The 16,382-nt window shown below is 57.0% G+C and overlaps 2 protein-coding genes and 1 long non-coding RNA gene across 5 annotated transcripts; 1 reads left to right on the top strand and 2 right to left on the bottom strand.

The window, feature by feature from the left end:
- The first annotated feature begins 38 nt into the window (after positions 1-38).
- LOC133102927 (uncharacterized) lies at positions 39-1,103 on the top strand. Its single transcript, XR_009703135.1, has 3 exons — positions 39-348; positions 586-744; positions 957-1,103. It is a non-coding gene; the product is annotated as an uncharacterized LOC133102927 (long non-coding RNA).
- Positions 1,104-1,265: 162 nt separating this feature from the next.
- PCOLCE (procollagen C-endopeptidase enhancer) lies at positions 1,266-6,576 on the bottom strand. 2 transcript variants are annotated; one of them, XM_061208061.1, is made up of 10 exons: positions 6,373-6,576; positions 5,417-5,525; positions 4,723-4,981; positions 4,449-4,523; positions 3,672-3,796; positions 2,997-3,133; positions 2,381-2,652; positions 2,045-2,122; positions 1,740-1,910; positions 1,266-1,595 (listed from the first exon to the last, which is right to left on the bottom strand). In XM_061208061.1, the coding sequence occupies exons 1-10, from the start codon at positions 6,468-6,470 to the stop codon at positions 1,432-1,434; spliced, it is 1,488 nt and encodes a 495-aa protein (XP_061064044.1). In that variant the 5' UTR covers positions 6,471-6,576; the 3' UTR covers positions 1,266-1,431. The 2 variants fall into 2 exon arrangements, with proteins under 2 accessions (XP_061064044.1, XP_061064045.1); XM_061208062.1 differs by lacking the exon at positions 4,449-4,523 and having other exon boundaries at positions 6,373-6,574.
- Positions 6,577-7,665: 1,089 nt separating this feature from the next.
- On the bottom strand, positions 7,666-16,340 carry FBXO24 (F-box protein 24). Of its 2 annotated transcripts, XM_061208393.1 has the most exons (10): positions 16,128-16,340; positions 13,832-13,930; positions 13,551-13,734; positions 12,334-12,572; positions 11,861-12,095; positions 10,752-10,910; positions 10,412-10,533; positions 10,062-10,193; positions 8,413-8,583; positions 7,666-8,084 (listed from the first exon to the last, which is right to left on the bottom strand). In XM_061208393.1, the coding sequence occupies exons 1-10, from the start codon at positions 16,164-16,166 to the stop codon at positions 7,719-7,721; spliced, it is 1,746 nt and encodes a 581-aa protein (XP_061064376.1). In that variant the 5' UTR covers positions 16,167-16,340; the 3' UTR covers positions 7,666-7,718. The 2 variants fall into 2 exon arrangements, with proteins under 2 accessions (XP_061064376.1, XP_061064377.1); XM_061208394.1 differs by lacking the exon at positions 8,413-8,583.
- Between the last annotated feature and the right edge of the window lie 42 nt (positions 16,341-16,382).

Below are 16,382 nucleotides of genomic sequence, written 5' to 3' on the forward strand. Positions count from 1 at the left end.
AGTCGGGCGGCGACGTCGGGGGGAGGGGCCCGGGCGAGGATGGGCGTCAGGCTTTGTTCCTTTCTCCCCACTCTGAGGCCGTCCAAATCACTAGAATCACATCCCACAAGGGAGCCTTCTTTCTCCACTTCAGTCCCAGGTTCTCCTAGATGCGTCCGCAGCAACGAAAGCCGTTTTCTGTAGTACGAGTTGGAGGTTGCTCCCAGTTGGACTCGGTTCGTAGCCCAGGGCACTTCTCTTGATTCCTTCCTGCACGTAACTCATATTTGAAATCACTCATATTTGCAGAGGGAATCAATATTCAGAATCTTCAACTCCCCTTACAGACGAGGAAACAGCCTCGACAAGGTGAAGAATCTCACTCATTTGGTTAGCAGCGGAGCAAAACAAAGTTACCTGAAAGCCTTCTCTAAGCACCCTATCAAATGTAGAATCTCCCTTTGCCTGTCCTCTTATCATGCTTTCGTTTTCTTCAGAGCACTCCTAGAGCTACTTGACATCATGTTTATTTTAGTTTATCTCTGCTCAGGTAGAATTTACTCTCCTGTCCACAAGAGCAGTGACTTTGTTTTGTTGTATTTTCAGCACCGAAAACAGTGCCTGCCATTTGGAATGCCCAAATGAATGAGTGACTTGGATGAACTTCTGAGCTGAGATCTGACTGAAGTTAGGAAGTGAGCCAGGAGATGTCTGTGGAAGAGAATTCCGGATAGAGGGAACAGAAAAGGCAAAGCCCGGAAGCAGGTGTGTACTAGAAATGGCCAAGGAGCCAGTGTGATGGAAGAGATTGTAAGGGAGACAATATTCAGAGATGAGATGAGGTGGGAGGGAGGACACAGATCACCTAGAGCCTTAGAGCCCACAGTAGGACTTCGGATTTTATGCTGAGACTGATGGGAAACTATGGAAGAGTTGTTTTAATTCCTTCTTTTTTTTTTTCTTTTTGGCTGCCCCAGGCAGCTTGCAGGATCTTAGTTCCCCAACCAGGGATTGAACCCCGGCCTTCAGCAGGGAAAGTGCTGGACCGCCAGGGAATTCCCTTAATTTCTTTTTTTTAAACAGCTTTATTGAGATATCTTTGACATATAAAAATTGTATATATTTAAGGTGTACAACTGGATGTTTTGATATATGTAGACATTGTGAAAAGATCACCACAATCAAGCTAATTTACATATCCATCACCTCCACATAGTTACCATTTTCTGTGTGTGTTGAGAATACGGGAGAATTTTGAGCAAAGGGGTGACGAGATTCGACTTACATTCTTCCGTATAGTAACTGTTGAGTTTAATGAATGAATAAAAACAAATCCCCGAGAGGAGCACCAAAACCATACAAATGGAGATGTGACCCCTTCCTCAAGTCTAGAAACATTTACTTGGATAAGAAAGGGGTCCCTAGGGCCAGGGTCCGGAGGCTGGCCTGGGCTCAGGCTTGGGATCCAGCAGCCTGAACAGGCTTGGAGGGGCACCTCTTGCTGAGGTTGGTGAGGATCTGGTGCTGGGTGGGCCGGTAGAGAACCACGAAGCTCTCTGGAGGAAGGATCGGACCTCTGTTTTCTTCCACCTGGCCCATCAGCAGATAACTGATTCCTAGCGAAGAGGAGGAAGGGATTGAGAGTTTGTGTAACTGAGACCTTATAGATGTACCCCCTCATCCCAGTCCCTCAGATTCTACTGCCTCCATCATTTTCATGAGGCTAAGTCCCCCTCTACATTTTCCCACATCTCTGTTACCTTTCTTCATGGGGGGGCACTGCTTGCAGGGCACATAAAACTTCAGGGAGGTGTCAGTGGGGGGAGAGGGCAGGTCCAGGCCTCCGGTTTTGTAAACACCAGTGAGATTGACAGTGACTGTGAGGCCCTCCCCTGGGCCCCGAACCATGGACTTCATCATTCCCGTCACCACTGTGGGAGAGAGAGGGAGAGGTGAGGAGACAGGAGGCCAGGGCAGGGCTGGAACCGGAAGGAGGGGGCCTTTGGGGACAGGAGGGGAGGTTAGAGGAGCTGGAAGGGCAGAGCTGGGGGATGGGGCTGCTTACCCAGGTCGCTGTTACAGAAGTGGCTCTGCAAGGTGCCTGTCCGCCGGCACTGTTTTGGGCAGGAGACACTGGGTGCATCTGGTGGGGGGGGGGGGGCACTGTTTGTGGAGAGTAACCTACCCAGCAGGTAGGAAGGACCACTTTCCCCACAAAAGCCTCATTGCTTTGAACTTGTTCAGAGCTCTATCCGGCTTCGTGTCCCAGCACCCAGTACCAGCCATTAGCACAGAGGCGGCACCCGTGGGTGCTGTATTGAACGAATGAATGAGCGCAGTAAGGAACTCGGATACAACTCCCTAAAGTCTGCGTCCGCTTCCTCTGCCTTTCCAGACTCACCGGGGCCCACCGGAGTTGCCTCTGCCTTAGGCGCGGCCTTCGGTTTCTCCTCAGGTGGGACTTCGGGCTTGACTTTGGGCCCGGCTCCGGGCTTGGGGCCCGGGCCGAGGAGCGGGGGACTCGGCCGGGCGTCCTCCCCCGGGCTCCGGGCTGGCCCTCCTTCGGTGGCGCCCCGCGGCAGGGTCCTGTAGGAGGCCGAGAAGCCGTCGGCCGTGACGCTGAGGTCCGAGACGAACTGGACGAGGAGCTCGTTCCCTTCGGAGGAGATGGGACTGCGGGCGCGGGGCATTGGGGGAGGTGTCAGGCGGGCGGCGCATGCTGCCCCCTACCCAGGCCGGCGGCCTTTTCACCTCTGCCCCTCGGTTGTCTGCGTTAGCTTCCCGATTTCGCAAGCCCCACTCGCCTCTCCATCCACGGACCCCAGGCCTGGCGTCAAGCCTCGTTTTCTGCCTGGGCCGCTACCCGCTCCGCCCACCCGTTTGGGGCCGGCAGGTTCTCCTCCTGCGGCTTCAGCTCAGCCCCGCCCCTCCCACCAGCAGCGCTGTCCCCCCGCTCCCGCACCAGGCGCGGCGGAGACGCCCGAACGCCGTCACCCACCCAGGTGCCGCCCCCTCACCCCGGGGCTGTGTCGCCGCAGAACTTCCCCAGCCGCTTGGCGTCGTCGCTCACGGCGCCGTTGAACACGCTGACCGAATCGTAGCGGCAGTAGGAGTCGGGCTCCAGGTCAAACTTCCCGAAGGTCAGTGAGATCACCTGGCGGCGGGGCAGAGGCGGAGGCTGCGCGGCGGGACCCCGGGCAGCCGAGGGAGCGGAGCTCTCGCCTCTCACCTCCTCCGCCCGGCCGCCGCCTCCGGGACGCTCGCCGCGGCCTCCTCGCTCACCTCCCGCGTGCCCTCCAGCCCCCCTCTTAATGCATTCACACCACAGCTCGGAGGAGCACACACATCCACGGGGGCCCTGCAGTGGCCTCGGTCGCCGTAGTCCGCAAGGTCAAGTCCTGGCTCATTCTCCAGGAACAGACCCAGAATCCACCTCCACCACCACCACACACACACACGCGCGCGCAAATCAGTGTATATATCAGCATCGGGTACCTCGCTCTCGTAAGGTTCGTCACAGTCGTAATTTGATATTTTTTGTTTGGGTGCAAGCAGGTCTGGGTCTGTTTTTGCTCCCCACCATGGCAAGCTCAGTGCTCGGGACATTGTAGATGTTCAATAAATCTTTGCAGGCTGCATACTGGAGGACGCCGCCTGGGTCCCCGAGGGCAGCCCGGGCAGGGGGTCAGTACCTGGTCCGGGGGCGCGATGATGTGCCAGGAACAGCTGATGCCCGGGGGGTAATCGGACTCGGGCCAGTTGGGCGTGGTCAGGGTTCCCTGGGCCTTCTCCAGCCGCCCCCCGCAAAATTGGTGCTCTGGGGAGGGGAGAGAGGAGTGGGGGTGGGGGGCGGTGGAGACCCTCGGTCAGCTGGAGGAGAGCTCTAGGCTGGGAGCCCGTGCAGAAAGCTCAGATGTCTGGGTCTCGGGATGATGGGGCGAGAAGAGAGGGAGGAAGAAGGGGGGTAGGTTAGCAGAGATGGGGCTCGGAGGAGCGGGGCTCCGGGAGGTCTTGGACCGCGGGGGGGGTAAGTCTTGGACCGCCGGGAACCCAGGCGGGCGGTGGTAGGGGGAGGAGGAATTGACTGGACACGCTCCCTTCTTGCCCCTCCCCCTGGCCCGAGGCCACATCGCGAAGCCACATCGCGAGGCCGCATCGCTCCTCTTCCCCTGGAAGATCCCATCTCCCCGGCCCGGCAGAAAAGTCCCCGTCGCAGCTGGAGAGTCCCCATGTTGTGAGGGTGCTCTCAAATTGGGGCACAGCCCCGAGGCCCCCTTGGGGAGGTCCCTCCTTAAACATTTTAGGGGAGACTTCTGCCGCCAGGAGGGGGTGATGGGACCGCAATCGGGAGCCCCCGGGCTGGGTGTAGGGGGCTCCGGGTCGGGGGAACCTAATCCCCCAGCCCGGGGGTGCCCCCTCGCGCCCGTCTGAGGGAGCCCGATTGCGGACGGGGGCGGGCAGTTACTCACCGTCCCAGTAACCCCAGGCCGCCCATTCCACCCGCGGGTCGGTGACCCATTTCCGCCTCGCGCCTGGGCGGGGGCCTGGAAGAGGGGGTGGGTGGGAGCGGGAAGGGGGGGAGAGAAGACGGGGAGGAGGGACTGAAGGGGCGGTTAGTGAGGGAAAAGGGTAAGGGAGATAATGGGGGTCCCAGGCTCTTGGGGTGGAGGTTAAGGCTGGGGTGGGGCCTGCGCCGGGGGCGGGGCCAGGAGAGGGGGACGGCGGAGGTGAGGGAGGTCTCACCAGGGCCTGAGGTGGCCCGCCCGCTGTACCAGAGCAGGAAGCCTCGTCCTCCCGTGCCCTCGTCCGATGTCATCCTCAGGGTCACCTGGTTGCCGGGGGCGACTAAGGGCGCTGGCCGGAAGGTCCCGCAGAAGCGTCCGAGCCGCTGGCCTGAGGTTCCAGGCCCAGCAAAGACCTCCAGAGCGTCATAACGGCAGGAGGGGTGCAGCTCCAGGTCAAAGACTCGGAAGGAGAGGGACACAGTCTGGCCCTCAGGGACCTGATGGTGGGGACAGGGTCGGGGACCTGCAAAGTCAGGCGGGACACAACCAGGCACAGGGCCCCTCTTTTTCCCCAAGCATTTCCTACAGAAACTGGGCCTGAAGCAGAGGGGACCCCATCAGGATGCAGAGCAGAGGGCTTGTGGCTTGTGCAGGGGACAAGACCTGAGGTCTGTGGAGAGACCAGAGGGGATGGGGATGAAGCTGGGAATGGAGAAGCAGGCTCGGAGTTAAGGTGTGAGGATGCTTGCCACGTGTTACTGTGGGCACTGATGCTGTCAGTGACCAGAGGGGAGGGGGCTGGGACTTCCCCAGGGAGAAGTGGCGGTGCTTGCCGGGAGGGGGGTTCCCTTAGCGGTCTGGCTTCTGGCTGCCTGGACCCAGGCCTCGGGGAGACTTGGACAAGGGGACGGCGGCCAGAGGGGCCTTCTCACCGTTATCGTCCAGACGCACTCCTTATTGGCGGGGTAGAGGTTAGGGAAACCCTCGCTTGCCAGGTAACCTGACTCCCCAGTCACATCCCCTCCACACAGGAACACAGGTCTGGAGAACAGAAGAGAGGTCAGGCCTGAGTGGGGGAGTAGTGCAGGGACTGGGGTAGGGCAATGAGCATGGGGGCGCCAAGGAGGGCAGCCAGGGGGATGAGGGAGGGAGGCCCAAAGGATCCGAGGCGGCCTCAGCCAGCCAGGACGGGACTGGGGTGGGAAATACTCCAGCAGAGAATCAGGAAAAAGTGGGACCAGCAACTTGGCTGTCCCTCCAGCCCCTCAGAGTCCCCACCCCCACCCCAGCAGGAATTCCCGGAATCCTCCTCGGCCCCCCTTCGTCATTCTCCCCCCTGGCCCTGCCTGGCAGTCAGGGCCTGGAGCGGCCTAACTACTTCCAGATGTGGACACAGCCTCGAGGTGGGGGGGTGAGGGGGCGGGGAAATGAGTGAGAAGTAGCAGCCAGGGCCCTGCGCTCCCAACCTTTGCCCTGCTCCGGCTCCAGCTAACTACTGTGGTGACTGACTCCCACGTCTCCCACTTGCAGCCCCCTCTTCCCCCCACAGTCTCTAATTCCCTCCTGGAATCCAGATGTCCAGCTACCAGGCAAGTTCAAGGTCTTGGTGCTCTCAGGTTCCATGGCGGGGCCAAGGGTCTGGATAGGTGGGGAGACTTAGAGGGCAGAGGATGGAGGGTGGAGGAGTGGGGAGCAGTGGTGACCCGCAGGAGACAGTGGTCTTGCAGCAGGGAAGGAGGACTTGGGGGCCAGAGAAGGGTGAGGGCTGTGGGAGATCTGGGGGGGTGGTGTGTTAGCAAAAGAATCTACAAGATCCACAGGCATAGCCCCCCAGGAATCAGGGATCTGAAGTTCACTCAAGCCATCTGGAAGGTGCCGAGAGACCTACCTGGTGTAGTTGGGGCTCTGGCCCTGGGTGAAAGGCAGCAGCAGAGCCCAGGCAGTGAGGAGGGGCCCCAAGAGGGAGGCTGTGGTAGTAGGCAGCATGGCCCGAGGGAGAGGCGCTGGGGTCCTCAAGACAGAGGCAGCAGCTGAGTGTAGCAGCGGCAGCGGCAGCAGCAGCAGCGGGGATAATCAGTGCCAGATGAGGCAGCCTTGGGCGTGTGGGCGTGGGGACTGGCCAGTGGGGCGGGCGGCGGGGAAGGCGGGACAGGGAGAGAAGAGCCGGGACAGTGGCGATTCCAGGGGCCTCTCTAGGTCCAGGACACATAAATACTGACCCAGTGTGGGAGCATGAAGGGCAGAGGGAGCATTACCGGACCAGGCAGTCCAGTAATGTCATCTGCAAGCCCACTCTGTCCAGTGCCCGAGCATCCTTCCAACACAGCCTCGGGTCCTTCCTGAGGACTCTCCAGCCCACCCGTGATCCTCCCCATTCCTGCTTCCTCAGCACCCAGAGGAAGTCCTTCCCTGGACTCCCAACCTCTAATCACTTACCCACTTCCTGCCACCCCTGCTCCAGTTTATTTTCCACTTCAAATGTCTACTGTCCTCTCCATACCCGGGCCAGACTAGGCCACGGAGGAAGAAGTCTGCTCACCCATCTTCTCTCCCAAATATTTGGAGGTATGGGTGGGGGCAGGGAGGCATGCTATGTGGGTAAAGGGAGTGTCTTCCTTATTGAGGAAGAGGAGGATGGAGTAGAAAGTAAGGGAAAGGACAACATGTGAGATCAGATCTGGAAGGGAAACAGGAGGAGGAGAGCGGGGGTGGGGTTGGGGTGGGGGTGGTTGGCTTCACAGGGATGAAGGGAAATGGGTAGGAATCATCCTGAAGTCAGAGGAAGCCCCTTCCTCAGTCTGATGGACAGAGGATCCAAGTGGGGGAACCAAGTAGGCATCAGGTCTTGGCGTTGGAGGGAAAAGGAAGCTGAAGGATCCAGGTGCTGTCAGCTCTGCAGCAACTGACAGCCAGAGCTGTGTCCACTCTGCCTGCCCACCCCACGTTCCTCCCAGGCCCCAGGGTTACAAACCGGGCCTCACTGCAGCCTTTTATTCTATTTGTCCATCAAATCTTTTGTCCATGATAGTCAGGTTGGGGGCCCCTCCTGGGCAGCCCCCTGAACATTTTACAAAACAGTTCCTGGCCCACCCTGGCATATCTAGCAGGCCCTAGCCCACTGCATCCCCCTCCCCACGCACACACACACAGCATTCATTGCTGTCATTCCACCTCTCCTTAGCCCCTGGCCCAGGGCCAGACCCTCCCTCCAGGGGTGAGACCAGGAGAGGGGGGTCAGCTGTCAGGTGTTGGGGGGCCTTGGCCAACCCCTCCAGCAGCCCTCTGCAGCATGTCCAGGGCCTCCCAGAAGAAATCCTTCTGTGCAGCCATCAAGGGCATCCAGCCCACGATCTCCTTCATCTTTTCCATGCGGTCCTGCAATGTGGGGCAACTGTGGATCTGGCTGAGGTACTGCTCACAGGCCCGGGCCGCCGCCCCCCCAGGGTCCTGGGCTGCTCCGGCCCCCAGGCTGGGCTCGGGGGTCCCCGCCACCCTGCTGGCTGGTAGGTCCCGGTAGGCGGGATGGTGCTCGATGTCATGGCTGGACAGCACGTAGAGGCACTCTCTGGTAGAACACAGGGAGCAGGCACACAAAGGGACCTTGGAGGAGAGACAGAGCGGGAGTGGCTGAGTGGGGCCCCAGGAAGGGGTTCCCAGGAAGCCCCAGCTGTTGTGTTCCTCCTGCTCAGACCAGCCCTGAGCCAGCAAGTGAGCTGGCTGGCTGAGCCCCAGGGTTGTGTGAGGTCGGAGCGGGCCAGCAGGGGCAGCTCAGGGAGAGAGCCAGGAGCCATGGTACGTGGCAGGAAAGGGAGGTGGGTGGTGCTGGGAGACGGGGTCCCTGGGTCCCTGTGGGAGCCCCAGCTACAGTCCTGTGGGCTCTACTGCTCTGGCCCTCCCTGGCTGCCCACTCCCCGGACCCTGCTCTGACCTTGATGTGGAGCTTAACGAAGGAGGCACTTCCCTTAGGCCAGCCTGGCAGGCGGCCTCCGGCCCCACATCCACAGCCCAGCAGCTCCTTGCTGAAGTCTGCGCCCTGGCTCAGCACCAGGGAGTGGTTGAGGCCACACCACAGGGCGACGGGGCGCTGCAGATAATGTACCTGAGAACACAGGGCAGGGTCCCTAAGTGGGGAACACCAAGGCACGGTGGGGAGGGGCCGGGTTGGAGAAGGGTAACAGCTTCCCCTAGGGAAGCTAGCGGAGGGAGGAGGTGGGCCCCAGAGTACCCTCCCCCTCCCCAAGGAGGCCCGCCCTGCCGACTGCAGACGGGCAGCTATCACTCCTCCTTGGTTCTCCTGCAGCTCCAGTCTGACCACAGGGGCGCTAGCACAGCTGTTGGTTCCTCCTCTTGGCTCCCTGGAAAACAGGCCTCTTGCCTGAGGCCAGGGCCTGCTATCTGCTCCCTGGTCTCACCCCCCAGGCCTGCCTTCCAGCCTCGGGGGAGGAAGAGCCTTCCTCCCTGTCCCTGTGCAATTCCAGGTTAGGCCCCTGGAAGGACCTGCCTCCCACTGAGTCCTTCCTTCCGTCTCTAGCATTTTCCGTCTGTCATATCTTTATCTTTCAAAATGGCCACTCTGTTTTGGAGAAGCATTTCCACCTGATTCCTGCTGCTTCCTACCTCTGTCTTTTAGGCAGTAGGACTGGCTACGTGATCAATCTGAAGTGGACCACATTCTTGGTCTCACCACAGCCAGTCTCGCCTGAACCCTCTGTGATCTGGCTTCTCTCCCCACTACGCTACGACTTCTCTCCAAAGTCACTGGACTTCCCAGCAGCCAAATCCCAGGGCCTCTCCTGCACGCTTGCTCCTGAGACTGTGAGCGCTTTACTTTTGAAGACATAGATGAGTAATTTCACGGCCATTACAGGAAAATTATAAAATATTGGCAAGCAAAAATTCATTTAAAAATCACTGGAAGCCCCACCATCCACTATTAGCATCTTGCTGGATATTCTTCCTCACTGTTGCCTCAGCAAATATATACACGCAAGTTGTATATTTTTAAACCAAAATGGGATTGTGCTGTGTAAACCGTTTCACAAATTTTTTTTTTTTTTTTCACTGAAAAATATGGCATAGCCATCCTTCCATGTCAGGGAGCATATTCCTACACTATCACTGTCACCACTAATCACCCCCTCCTGGGTGAAACTTTCTGTGCCCGTGGCCTGTGAGATGTGGCATTTGAGGGTGTGTCTCTCTCTCAGAGACAGCTCTTTCAGTCCCTCCACCCACAATCGTGGCGACCACCCAGCTTTGCCCCTCTGTCTCTACTTTTGTCATTTCAACCCTGTTCCAACTTGGAATCCAACTAGACATTTCTACTTTAGTGTTTTACTCTCACTGCAAAGAAAAAGCCTAAATTCACATTCTCTCCTCAAACCAGCATTCCTCGCCCACTGGCATGTTTACTGGTGATACCGTCTATTGCCAGAGCCACCGCATTACAAACTGGTTGGCTTAACATCCTAGGGAGTAGAAAGTGGATTCTATGGAAATTAGAGATGTGGAGAGATCCAGGGGTCAGGGAATTAGAGGAAGGGGGGCAAGATGAGAGTAGCTGGGAAGCAATCTCACCTGTGTGGGTTCCCCTCGGTCCATTTTGTCCCCGGTTCCCAGCTGCCCATATCTGTTATTTCCCTGCATAAAGATTCGGCCAAATTCATCCACCAGGCCAAGATGATTGTAGCCAAGAGCACAGAATAGGACCTAGGAGGTAAGGTAGAAAGGAGAAGTGGGCCTTCAGTTGTCTCCAGGGGAACTCTGAGCTCCAGAATCTCACAACTGCTAACCTGCCACACCCAGCTGATCGCTTTTGGTCTTGCCCTCTATGTCACCCCTCTCCCTGGGTCCCTTGTCCCTCCCTGATCAATCATCTGATTCCTGCTCCCGCCCCCTCTGGTCTGCCCACCCCTCCAGGACCCTACCTTGGCAGGCAGTGAGAGTGCAAGCGGCATCTGCTGGTCCGTGGGGTCAAAGGCTTGAAGGGTCCCAAAGAGATCACGATACACCCCTGGGGTATGCACCTCAAAATACACTCCCCCCTGGTCTGGGGGGTTGGGAGCCCTCAGCTCAGCAGCTTTGGGCACCCATTTCCTAGGGATCGGGCCCTACCTGGGATGAAAGATGTAAGATCTGGGGAGTCTCACGCCCACTAGAAATGCTCTACGGGTCCCCCACAGAGCTGGAATAAGGATAAGGGAGGGTTCTGTATCTGGAAGGTCTGTCCAAGGCTGGGGTCTGGAGAAGAAGGGAGGTGGTTCTTACCCGTAATGTAGAGAGTACTGCTCTGGTTGGAAGCCATGCAGGCCACACGCAGGTGAGGGAGGCAACGGGACACCTTCCTCAAGGCCAGCTGAACTGTATAGGAGCGTGGCTGGTCCAGCTGGGTTTCATTCACTACCAAAGAGTAGATCTTTCCTTCCTCTGGGGGAGGGGGCGGGAAGGCAGACAACTGTGTTGGGGAGGGGACCCGCCAATAACCACGTTAACTTCCCAAGAGACTCCCTAAGCCATACAGGATGAGACATTTGCTGCCCTAGAGCGGGGCTGGAAGGAAAAGGGTAGAGATGAAATAAGGGGGCAGTGACCTCAAGTACCCCAGCCTCCAGCCTTCACCACCGAAAATCAACCAGGGGAGCTCTTCAGTGTGAGGGATGAGTGCAGAGAAAACCAAGCAGTTGGATTTGGCGGAATCCAATTTGAGTGTTGGGAAGAAGGATGTCTGGGGATTCAGGGCCCTGCCTAGCATTAAGAAGTTCAGAAGGGGGGAATTCCCTGGCGGTCCAAAGCTTCCACTGCAGGGGGCCTGGGTTCGATCCCTGGTTGGGGAACTAAGACCCCACAAGCTGCGTGGTGAGGCCAAAACAAAAAGAAGAAGTCCAGAAGATCTCAGGCTTGGGGGCTTGGGAGTGTGGTCACGTATAGGGAACACAGAAAACAGGGGCAGTTTGGCATATAAAGTACAGTGCCTGGCATGGAGGTTGGGGAGGTTAGAATTTTAAAAATCAGTGGAGCTCTCTGGCGGTCCAGTGGTTAGGACTCGGCGCTTTCACTGCTGTGGCCCCAGGTTCAATCCCTGGTCTGGGAACTAAGATCCCATAAGCCGAGAGGCAAGGACAAACAAAAAAGTCAGGCATTTACTGATGGGTGGGTTCCAAACCACTTTTTTTTTGCAGCAGGGCCCTTTAGTCCTCTGACACATTATGCAGAATCCTAGACTAGGAGACAGACAGACCAAAGCAGAGCTATTTGGTTTGAGACCAGGACGAGGTGGCATGCAGAGCCCAGTGTGAGAGGCCTCCTTCCCCACCCACTGCCGCGGGTCCTGAAGAAGCTGCAGGAAACAATTTGCAAACCACTGCTCTAAGCCTCACCTGTGAGGAGCAGCAGGGCCCGCTGGGTCTCCTGACCAACCAGCACAATCTGTTTGAAGCTCATGGAGTGGTGGAAGGTCATCTTGAAGACCCGCTGCCCGTTGGACTGCAGGTAGACCTCGACACAGTCACAGGACTGGCTGTGGGTTGTGCCCACCACTCCCGGCTGCTCCCGAGTGGCCAACACGTAGAGGTATTTACGGTAAACTGTGTCACCTCTCGGGTCCGAGGCAAACTGTAGGAAAAGACGAAGGTGTCCGGGATCTCCAGCCTTGCAGTGGGATGAGGCTGGGGCAGCTGGATCCTGGGGTGGGAGATGAGATACTTGGGTCCAGGGCTGGGAAAAGCGAACTTGGTTTCCAGTTCCTGGTATCGGAGGGCGGCTGTCCTGAGGATGCCGCCTCAGGACTGGTGTGGGCCCTGGGTTCCCGGAAAAGAGGTGGGGTCTCAGCTGCCGGGGTCCTGGTACTCACATCCTTGGCTCCGCGACACAACACAACATAGCGGCAGGCCCGCTTCCACTGGATCTGGCCAAGGGTGGAGGAGACCAGGGCATTTTTGAGGAAGAAGAGGGTCCCCATGTAGTCAAGAATGAAGATGTGGTCCTTGGTGGGCAAGAAGCGGCGGTAGCCATGGGCCAGCACGGGGGCTACAGTCTTGCTGAGACAGCGGCGGCGGCCCCCAAATGCCTGGAAATACAGGCCCTTCGTGTCTGCAGAAGGGAAGGAGAGGGAGGTTTAAGGGGTCGGGGAGGCACAAGGGAGATGAAACAGAGCGTGGGCAAGCAAGATTTCTCAATGGATGGGTGTTTAGCTCCTCCCCATCCCCAGGCCTGGGGAAAGACTCCTTCCAAAGGGCACGTGGAAAGCTCAGAAGATACCTGAAATTATGCCCCATGTCTGAACTAAAGTTCTCTGCCCCACCTCAGCCCAGGGCTACACACATGCTTCTAAGTGAGCACTTCTTTGGTCCAAACTTGCATCAGAGACATCAAAGGAAATATAAGAATGCATAGAAAAGCAGAAAGAGGTGTGAAAAGGAATGACTGGGAAAGGCCAGTAACCCTTCCACACCCCTAGCTCTGGATCTGCTATCTGCATCTCCCTTCATCTCCGTTGTGTGAGACGAAGTTATTGGATAGGGGCTCCCTGGGAAGGGAGAAGATTAGAGCATATTTCTCAACCTGGGGGTGATTTTTGTCCCTCGGGGACATTGGCTGTCAGAACTGGGGGAGGTGCTACTGGCATCTAGTGGGTAGAGGCCAGGGATGTTGCTAAACATCCTACCATGCAAAGGACAGCACCTGCCCCCTGCAAAGAATTATTTGGCTCAAAGTTTTAATAGTGACAAGGTTGAAAAATCCTGGTTTAGAGGAGGGAAAACTCCAGGTTTTGGGAGAGGAGGATGTCTCAAGGTAAGATCTGGAAGAGCTTGAATATGGTGGGCAACTTGGCAGGGATGCTAGGAATGGGGGCTCTGGGTGACAATGTCTGTCCGAGAGCAGCTCTAGAGACTTGGAGTAAGTCCTTGTTGGAGTATGTTTAAATCTAACAAGTTTCTTCCAGAGAAAGGGGCCCTGGAAGGTTGGTTGGGAATACTGAGGTCATCAGGCAACTTTATGGAGCAGGAGGGATCCCAGAATAAGGTAGGACAGAAGCAGAGAGAACTAGAGGTTCCCGGGAAGGTGTACAGTTCAGAATCGCAGCTCTCTTCCAGGGCCGGACCCCAGAACCCTGCTTTCGAAGGCGAGGACTGAGCCGGTGACACATGCGTCTCCACACGCCCTCAGAGTCGCACACTTCGTGGAAGTAGTGGCAGGTCTGGCCTAGAGAGACTACATCTCTGACTGGGAGAAATGAGATGATGTGGTCCACCTGTGGGGGCAGGAAGGGGAAAGCAGGGGTCATGGGGGCCCCTCAGCGGCCCCCAGTCCTTTATTCTCAGCACCAACCTGCCCCCCCAAGAACTCACCAGCTCTGGGGGGAACAACTGAACAGATATAGGTTTTCCTCTCCTCTTCTTCTCTTCACCCCCAGGCTCTGGGCCACATGAAGGGCAGCTCCGCTTCACCTACTCAAGGAGAATTGGGTGCACAGGGGTTCCATGAGGGTCATGCCTCTTCCTTCTGTTAACTACTTATTAACCACTACCTTGGGGGCTCTGGGCTGTCAAATCCTCCCACCTTTCTCTCTAGGTCCGTGGGTTTACCCTTCCCTGTCTGCCTTGTTCCCTGTCCAACTTCTCCACATAACCCCTCCCCTGATCTCTGGCTGCCATCTTGCTGCCCTTCCCTTGCTTCGCCCCCTGCCCCCTCACCCTGAGCCCCTCCTCCAGTCCGCAGAGCCCGGTGACTTTTTGCAGCTTCCGTCTCTGGCTTCTCCTCACCATTCTGACTGCCCCCTCCCTGCTCCTGCCCTCATCTCTCCGGGCCCCTTGGCCCCTTGTACTCAGCTCCTTGGCCTTTGTCCCTGCTGCTTTTCCCACACCATGCCCCCTGCCTGGGCTTGGGGAACCTCTGGGGCCCCTTTGCCTCCTAGGCCCCACCCCCATGGAGTCTGGGTCAGACAAACCTCTCTGTGACCTCACCACCCAGCCACTGTGACCTATTTCCCCCAACCTTGCCCGGGATTTTCTCTCTTAGCTCCTTGGTTCTAGCCCAGTTCTAGCCCCCCAGTGGCTCATGGGATATGCACAGGACAGGAGCAATAAAGTGTGAACTACTGGTAGACAAGGCCTTTACTTTCAGGGAGTAGTAGGAGGTTTTTCCACTTGATACCCTTTTAGCACTAAGTGTAGAGAAACACTGGTGAATTCTTCACGTCTCGGCAGGCCAGAGCCTCCAGGGGATTTGTAGCTCAAGGATATAAACTCAAAAAAAAAAAAACCCAAAAAAACAGTATAAACTCAGTTTGACAGGTGAGGGGGCAAGGTGACCCTGCTAATTAGACCATCTATCTCATGAAAGCAGGCATCACATGAAAGTGGGCACAGCTGAGCACAGACTCAGGAAAAACACATCCAAAAGCAGACTGCTTTCCTGGGACAGTAACATTACTGCATGTATGAAGGGCAGCCTCTTAAGGTGGAAGAAAGGGATGGATTTACTCTGAAAGCTTAGGTTATCTCCCAGAGTCTAAGCTATTAACTTACTCTTATGGGGGGAGGGGGATGACATGGATGAGAAACAGCAGGAGCTGGGGCTGTGTCTGTCCACGTAGGGGCAGAGGATCTACACCAATCCATCCAAGGAGTAGCTGGCTCTCCCAGGAACTCTGAGGAATCCAGGCCTGGACAACAGCCCTCAGCTGCATAGTATTATAGACTCATTTGTTTTCTGTGTTAGCTAAAAGACGGTCAACCATCCAATCAAACTCCCTTATTCAGAGGGACTAGTAAACAGCTCGTTTGGGACACGTAGGATGGAACTTTAATAATTCGATAAATGTTTTGGAATGTCAACGTGTGAGATGTGACTTATGGGAAAGAACCTTCAGCTATTTGTGGCTTGGCAACTATTAACCAATGAAGTGGATTATATTAGCTCCTTATGCCACCTAACAGGATGCTAAGATCTCTCAGCAGACGGAACAAGTATCTGCAGCTTCCTCTTGTAACTGGGTCCCGTTGATCCACTCCATTTCACCTCGGGAGGCAAAGAATAGGGTACGAACAGAAAAAAGTCCACCGCAAAAGCTGATGCAGGGGGAAGCCTGGCTTCTAGTGCGAGCTGTCAGTAACCCGCTGTTTGCTCTTGACAGCTCATCGACTTCCCTCCGCCTCAGTTTCCTCATTTGTAAAACGGAGGACTTCTTCTAGGTGAGGTGGTCCCTTCTAGACTAACCCCCCAGGTCTGATCATCACAATTCCTGCCCAGGCGCGCTCCTTTGGGCAGGGGTGTAGGCCGGGCGGTATTTTCGAGGCTTTCCCGGTCTCCCTTAACCCTCCCTCGAGGAGTTGAGCTGGGCCTCTCCAGCCCCTGGGAAGCCACCGGTCCGCCCGGACTCCGCAGATTGTCGCGGGGCCTCGGTCTCCGCAGCCAGAATGGCATCCACGGTCCCTTCGGCTGCAACGACCCCCTGTACACTAGCCTCAGGCATCACCTTGCCTCCCGCTCCCCCCATCCCCACGGTCACCCTGGCGCCCTCAAAGCTGTTTCGCTCCCTAACACGTCCAGCTCGCACACACTACTGCAGTCCCTGCACTGCTTCCAGCCAGCCCAGCGTGCCGCACTCACATTCTTTACCTCAACCTCAAAGTTCTAACTCACCCGCCTCCTCCTTAGCGAGGGGACCGACTTCTCGCCCATGGTATTGGTAGGTAGAGCCGTCCCTCAGAGAAGAGGCCGGGCCAGGTTCCCTCCGGAGGGTCTAATTGGCCTTCTTGACAGTCACTCGCCTGTATCTGGCTTGCGATTGGTTTTCGTTGGAAGAGGACCAGGGTCTGCGTTTCTCGGCCTCTATCCCTTCCAGTGGAGGGCCGACGTCCCCTCCTCCTGGTTGGGCCTGATTGGCTCCATCTCCAC

The sequence above is a fragment of the Eubalaena glacialis genome, chromosome 13, assembly GCF_028564815.1.
Source record: "Eubalaena glacialis isolate mEubGla1 chromosome 13, mEubGla1.1.hap2.+ XY, whole genome shotgun sequence".
Lineage (NCBI taxonomy): Eukaryota > Metazoa > Chordata > Mammalia > Artiodactyla > Balaenidae > Eubalaena > Eubalaena glacialis.

Bases quoted from the DNA above. Each gene is read 5' to 3' on its own strand.
- PCOLCE (XM_061208061.1), bottom strand. From the start codon at position 6,470: ATGCTGCCTACTACCACAGCCTCCCTCTTGGGGCCCCTCCTCACTGCC. The intron at 4,524-4,722 runs GTGAGACCTCCC...CCCCTCTTCCAG, and splicing joins GCGGGCCACCTCAGGCCCTG to GCCCCCGCCCAGGCGCGAGG. The intron at 2,123-2,380 runs GTGAGTCTGGAA...CCCCCCCACCAG, and splicing joins GGCAACTCCGGTGGGCCCCG to ATGCACCCAGTGTCTCCTGC.
- FBXO24 (XM_061208393.1), bottom strand. From the start codon at position 16,166: ATGGGCGAGAAGTCGGTCCCCTCGCTAAGGAGGAGGCGG. The intron at 10,534-10,751 runs GTAAGAACCACC...CCAACCCCCCAG, and splicing joins CAGTACTCTCTACATTACGG to ACCAGGGGGGAGTGTATTTT. The intron at 8,584-10,061 runs GTGAGATTGCTT...CTGTGTTCTCAG, and splicing joins ACCGAGGGGAACCCACACAG to GTACATTATCTGCAGCGCCC.